General features: G+C 41.6%; 1 protein-coding gene across 7 annotated transcripts in view; it reads right to left on the reverse strand.

The window, feature by feature from the left end:
- The window catches only part of Brca1 (BRCA1 DNA repair associated), an 87,691-nt gene that overhangs the window by 48,234 nt on the left and 32,439 nt on the right, over positions 1–7,018 (reverse strand). For 6 of the 7 annotated variants that reach the window (XM_029557419.1, XM_029557417.1, XM_029557418.1 and 3 more), the window contains 2 exons: positions 5,590–5,654; positions 868–4,155 (listed from right to left, as the gene is read on the reverse strand). In XM_029557419.1, the coding sequence (XP_029413279.1) occupies positions 868–4,155; positions 5,590–5,654 (3,353 nt within the window). The remainder of the gene's footprint in view (positions 1–867; positions 4,156–5,589; positions 5,655–7,018) is intronic. The other variant, XM_029557421.1, reaches the window with a different exon arrangement.

Below are 7,018 nucleotides of genomic sequence, written 5' to 3' on the forward strand. Positions count from 1 at the left end.
CCATTAACAACTAGGTCAAGTCCACTAACAACTACATCATTAAAAAGTCATTCAGTCAGCAGTCTGGCTGCATGAAGGAATTATTTCAAAAGATTTTATGTGTATGTATCCTTTGCCTGCATGTAAGTAAGCTTATGTTGTGCAATGCCTATGGAGGTCAGAAGAGGGCATTAGATCTCCTGGAACTGGAGTGAAGGAGGTTGCTAGCCACCATGTATGTGGGTGCTGGGAACTGAACCCAGGTCCTCTGCAAGAGCAGAAAGATTACATATGCATACACACATGTATACTGGATTTTTTTGGTTACTGTTTTTTTTTTTTTGCTTTTTGAGACAGGGTCTCCCTATAGCCCCAGCTGGCCTTGAACTCACAGATATCCGCCTGCCTCTGCCTCCCAAGTGCTCGGATTAAAGGCGTGCGCTACCACGCCTGGCTGGTTGTTACTGTTTTTGAAATAGGGTCTCCCTGTAGCCCAGCTGGCCTGGAACTTGCTATATAGCCCAGACTGGTCTTGATCTCAGAGCTCTACCTGTTTCTTCCTCCCAAGTGCTGGGACTGAAGATGTGCCATTCCTAGCCATTTTTATTTATGTGTATGTGTCTGTCTGTGCACATAAAAGCAGGTACCTTCAGGTTCCTTGGAACGGGATTTACAAGAGGTTGAAGGTCACCTGACACTCTTAACTGCTTAGCTCTCTCTCCAGCTCCATGAAGAACTTTTAACTTTAAAGGAAAAGAACTTTAGGAGGACCATCTTTCAAGTTTAACTGTACTTGGAAACCTGTAAAATGTGCTTGCCCAAAAGCATAAACATTTAGCTCATTCCTATAAAGTAGACTGGGGCAAACAAGTAATCTGGTTTCAATACCTAAATCTGAAATCTCGTTCTCCTCTTGATTATCTTTTTCCAGGCTACTTTCCATTTCTTCATCATCTGAAATCAATTCCTTGTCACTTAGAACAACTTCCTGGTTCTCAGATGGGTGACTCATTTGTTTAGAAGAATTAAACAAGAGATCTTGGGAGTTTGTATTTGAAGCCACATCTTCCAATTCACTGTGCTGTGAAGAGAACATGCTAGCGGAGTATTTTCCGTCCTCGCTAAGGTGATGTTCCTGGGATCCCTCTGCCAAGCTCATCTCACTATTACAGTCATTTATGCTATTCTTCAACGGTTCTTGGTTCTCTGTTTTCTCTGACAAACGCTGTGTCACTGCAGGGCTATGTTTGGTAATTTGAGATGTACTGGTTACTTTGCCAAGTAAGTGTTGGAAGCAGGGAAGATCTTCATCCTCACTAGATGAGGATTCTAATTTCCTAGACCTTTTTTGGTGACTTCGAGCCAGTGATGTATGGGTTAAAAGGACAGGGCTCCTGCTGACCTCTCTTCTCAGGATACTCTTGGTAAAAACAGCAGACCTTTCCATTATGTCACCTTCCCCAAAGCTAGTATTTTCCTCTATCTCATCAACGTCAAACAGGTCATCAGGTGTCTCAGAACAAACCTGAGAAACACTGCCACTTCTCATTGTTTGCTCTAGTTGTTCTGAAAATAGACATGGAGAGATGTTTGCACTACTAGCCTGGGCTTCTTGCTTTTTTATTTCAGGATGTTTACAATCACTTATAGGAAAACTTTGCTTATAGGCTTCAGGTTGCATAAGACTTCTTCTGAGCACAGTGCTTAACCTGGGTCCTCTGTTTCTATCTAGCTGTTCTTGAAAGTCTTCATCACTGGGACCTACTTCATTAACACTGTCTGAGCTACCTTCTTTACAAGGATTTTCTCTGCTATCTTGACTAATTGTATGCACTGGACTTTGAATGCTGATCTCATTGTCCATTGCCTTTTCAGTTGGTAATGAATGTTCCACAAACCTTTCCTCCAACAAAGTTTTTCTATGGTCAGTTTTTACAGATGACCTGATGGAAGAAAGTGATTGTTTAAGATGCAAATTTTGTGAAATTCCAGGTTTATCTGCAGAGATGAGTTCACATTCCCTGCCTCTGAACTGAAATGATGGACAAAGCCTAGAGACTCCTGTACACTTTGCATCATTACCTGGAGTATCGTCCTGACAAACCACAGCAAAGTCTCCTGTGGTATTAAATGCCTGTATATGACTGATTTTAGACTCTTCCCACCCCTGATTTTTTTCTTTTTGCTCACGTACAAGAGACGGTTTTGGACTCAGCTTCCTTAAGAACACAGAGTGGGCACAGGCTGTTGTAGACTCCTTTTCTGGATTTCTGGGATTTGAAACTAGAGCAAATGATTGACGCTTTGAGACCTGGCATATATTTTGTAAGTACTGAGTATCCAGTTCACTCTCTTCCGTGTCTATGCTTGTTTCTTGAATGTGGTTAAGTTCAAGTCCCAATGGATGCTTGAAGCCCTCTGTACAGTTTCCAGTATCTTTAGAATCATATATAGGTTCCTTGGGTTTTTCACAAGCTATATACTGAGCCATACCCTGATTTGCATTCCTGAGAGTGTTAGGTTCCAGTAAAGAGACACTGTTCTGAGAGCCATGATCTGTATCAGGGACCAATGAAGTACTCGTACTCTCTGGAGATCTTTCAGACCAACCCCTTTCTTCACTTAGCATAGGATCTTTGAGCTCTTTGCTTGTTTCAAGTTTCTCTATTGCTTTTCTCTGAGGGTGAGGACTGACAAATTCTTGAGGTTTATTAGAACTCGAACAGTTGGTTAATAAGCCAGGAGTATTTGTTAGTTTCAGTGCTGAGAAGACATCACCAGCACCTCTCCTGCTTACTCGCTCATCTGGCTCATCACTCTCCTTGGAGCCAGCTGCAGGTTCTGCATCTTCTAGGAGCTGATGCTTTTTCCCATGCCTCACTGGCATTTGGTTGGAATTATTTCCCTTTGTTTCTTCACTGCTACTACAACTATCAATTTGAAGTATAGTATGAGTAGGTGGACTTGGATTCCCACTGACTAGCTCAAGAGCAAGAATATGCCTGTTAGAAGACTTCCTCCTGAGCCTATTCTTCTTAGGTGCTTTTGAATTGTGAACATTTAATTCTAGTTCCAAACTGCTTATACTGTTGCTTATAGGTTCGGCTTTAGTTCTGAAAGCAGACTCTTTTTCCAATGATTCTACTGGGTTAGGATTTTTCTCTTTCTGAACATTATCATCATTTATTTTGTTCTCATGACCACCATTGGTAATATTTAGCACTTGACCATTCTGCTCCATTTGGTCAGCTCCCTGATTTATATTTTCAGAAGTCTTTTGAACAACTGTTAAATCTGCTTTCTTGATAAAATCCTCAGGATGAAGGCATGATGCAGTTCTCCTTCTACGCTTTAATTTATTTGTGAAGGGATGCTCTTGTGTGATCTGTGGTTCTGAAGCAAATGCTCTTAAAATTTCAGTCACATGGTTCAAGTTAGGAAGGCTTCCCTTTCTCTGATAGGTTTTCCCAAATATTTTATCTTTGATATTCCTCTCTACTGGTTTGGAGCAGACTGTTTCACTTCTGCATACTGAAGCATTATGAGGATCAGAAGCCAGTAAGTCTATTTTCTCTGAAGAACCAGAACATGCTTCTACTTCATTTGAAACCTCAAATGTACCAGCTCCTTCAGCACTTGCCTCATGCCTGTCAGATGTACCATAAGACGTGAACATTTTACCACTTTTGGAAAACCATTCATTAACTTTCCGAATGCTGCTATTTAGTGTTACACAAGGAGTATCTTGGGTGTCACTAAGACTCTCAGAGGAGGGAGCCTTCTGTTTATTCCATTTTTCTCTTTCATCAAGGGGATCAGCATTCAGATCTGCCTTTTTCTCTGTGCTGTGACTCTGTCTATCATGACATGTTTTCTTACTTCCAGCCCATCTGCTCTGTTGGCTCCCTGCTAAGCCAGACTGTTTGCTTTTACTACAGAGTTCAGCCATTTCTACATCCATTCTGTCTTCAGTGAGTAATAAACTGCCATTCTCATGCTGTAATAAGCTGGCATGAATATCTGTGCCACATGGCTCCTCATGCAAGTTTGAAGTAGAAGTACCCTGATACTTTTCTGAATGCTTCTCAACTGAATGACTCCCAATGGTGTTCAAATCTCTATTACTGGACTGATGATGTTCAATATTTGCTACGTCCTCAGAAAACTCACAATCAGCTGAAAATATACAAAAAATAAAAAGGTGGGTAAGAATGGAATTATGAGAAAATACACACCTAATACAACTTGTGAGAAATCAATTCACAAGCTTTTAAAAGAGAAACTAACATCACAAACTACCAAGTATACTGAAGATATAGCTCATATTCTTTTAAGTGATTCCTATTTATCTTGAATCTGATTATTTCCAAACAAGATAATTAGACATTTCATATTCCCCTAATCTCTAAGAGTGAACTAAAAGTATATTATTTAATCAACACAGATCTAGCTCTGTTTTGTTCACAGACTCATGTATTCTGCATTTAAAAACCAGTTGATGCCAGGAGTAGTAGCACCCATCTTTAATCTCAGCAGCTGGGAAGCAGAGGTAAACTGATCTCTGTGAGATTGAGGCAGGCCTGGTCTACACGCTGACTTTCAGCCCAGCAGGGACTTATAGGGAGACCCTATCTCAAAACAACAACAACAAAACCTGTAAACAAAACAAAATTCAGTTGACAGATGAGTTTGGCAGCTCACATTTATACTCCAGCACTCAGGAGGTTAAGGAAGGAGAAATAATGATAGTTCAAGGCTAGTTGAAGCCTAAGAGACTAACCTCTGCGGGCATTGCATGACACGGGTGCACTCACCTACATGCAGGCAATACACGCATACACATGCAATAAAAATAATAAATAAAAAAAAAAAAGACAAGAATAAATGAATAAATATACACAAAAACTAGTTGGCAAGCCGGGCGTGGTGGTGCACGCCTGTAGTCCCAGCACTTGGGAGGAAGGGGCAGGCGGATCTCTATGAGTTCAAGGCCAGCCTGGTCTACCTAGTGAGTTCCAGGCCAGCTGGGGCTACAGGGAGACCCTGCTTCAAAAAGACAAAAAAACAAAAAACAAAAAAAAAACCTAGTTAGCAAAAATGAAAAACATCAAATAAGAGCAGGGCCTGGTAGTGTGTGCCTGTAATCCCAGCCTTGGGCTGCCAAAGCAAGAAAATGATGAGATCAATCAAGACTACTCTGGTTAGATAGCGGAATTGTCTCAAAAACAAAAGGAAACTATCAATACCCAGTTACACAGGATATCATTATAATCACATCAGCCTAAACCACTGACTATGACATCTGAGGCAAAAAAAGGTTTTCTGAGTTTTTTGTTGTTTTTTTGAGACAGCCTTCCTGTAACCCCAGCTGACTCGGAACTTGCTATGTAGATCAAACTGGCCTCAATCTCACAGAGATCTACCTGCCTCCGCCTCCAGAGAGCGGGGCATAAAAGTGTACACCACCATGCCTGGAAAGAAGGTATTTTAACTCTGCCAAAAGAGGCTGTGGATTACAAATGTTGCAAATGGTCTTCAGAGGTATCTAACTATAGCCCTGCATCTACCCACTCTCTCCAGTGCCATTAAGCCAGGAAGACTTGCCATTACCCTTTTCTGCAGCTTCAGCCTTGGATCTTTGAGGAGTGATTTCTAGCAATTCTTGATCTCTCACACTAAAGGGAAAAAAGACAGAAATGAGAAACTGTAGTTACATGTTCACAGAACCATCAAATGAGTAAGATAAAATATTTTAGTTGCTCTAGATAGGATTATAATAGTTGGCCAATCTGATTCACTTTCTGAAATTTGTTCTTCTTTAAGTACCTTCTAGTAAAAATGAAATGTTCATCTAGGTAAGGTGGCACACACCTTTAATACCAGCACTTGGGAGGCAGAGGCTGGCAGATTTTTAGGACAATCAGGGCTATAGAGTAAGATCCTCCTTCAAAAACAAACCAAAAAGGGAATGGTCAAAACTGAGAACAGGCAGTCACAAATATCAGAGCACTGCTGCAAAACATTTCTTTATGGATATGCAAATAAGAACTGAAATTTGCCCTCACAAGGTTTAGGAAGAGATGGAACTCTAAGAGCCAGAGGTCAGGAAGGATTGGAGCAAACATGTCTTCTAAACATGATAGGAGTGCTGTACTCAAAAACTAACAATTTTTGCACAAGACCTATACAAGTTCAAGGCAGTCAACATTCTAGAATGGAGGGGGAAAGTGTTAACACACCCTTACCTCTAACCGAGGAGCCAGAACAGTTGTCAGTTTTAAGGGTAGGGAGGAAACAGTTTTAAGGGTGTGGCCCAATAAGTACATTCTGTTCCAATGGATGGCCATACACCCAGGAGTATATGGGCAGCACAAATTGGACCAGATGGTTTACTTTAAAAAGAAAAAAGAAAAAGAAAGAAAGAAAGAAGTCAGGTGTGGTGGTGCACACCTTTAATCCCAGTACTCAGGAGGCAGAGGCAGGCAGATGTCTGAGTTTGAGGCCAGCGTGGTCTAAGCAGTGAGTTCAAGGCCAGATGGAGCTACAGAGAGACCCTGTGTCAAAAAGACCAAAAAGAGAAAAAGAAAAAGAGGACATGAAGTAGGGGAGGTATAGGGAGGCAGGGATGGATCTGGGAGAAGGTAGGGGGAGGAGCTGGGGTGAATATAATCAAAATACAATGCATGAAATTCTCTTACCCGGGTATGATGGTGAACACCTTTGATCCCAGCACTTGGGAGGCAAAGGCAAGAGGATCTCTGCGAGTTCGAGGACAGTCTGGTCTACATAGTGAGTTCCAGGTCAGCTGAGGCTACAAGTAGACCCTATCTCAAAAAGGGGGAAAAAAAAAATCTCAAAAACTGAATTAAAAAGAAAACACTCTCTCTCTCTCTCGACAGGGAGACAGGGTCTCCTTGTAGCCCCAGTTGGCCTGGAACTCACTATGTAGACCAGGCCTTGAACTCACAGAGATCCCCCTGCCTCTGCCTCCAGAGTGCTGGGACTAAAGCTGTGTACCATCACACCTGGCTAACAAAAA

Source organism: Nannospalax galili, unplaced genomic scaffold (assembly GCF_000622305.1).
Source record: "Nannospalax galili isolate Female #2095 unplaced genomic scaffold, S.galili_v1.0 scaffold1288, whole genome shotgun sequence".
NCBI lineage: Eukaryota > Metazoa > Chordata > Mammalia > Rodentia > Spalacidae > Nannospalax > Nannospalax galili.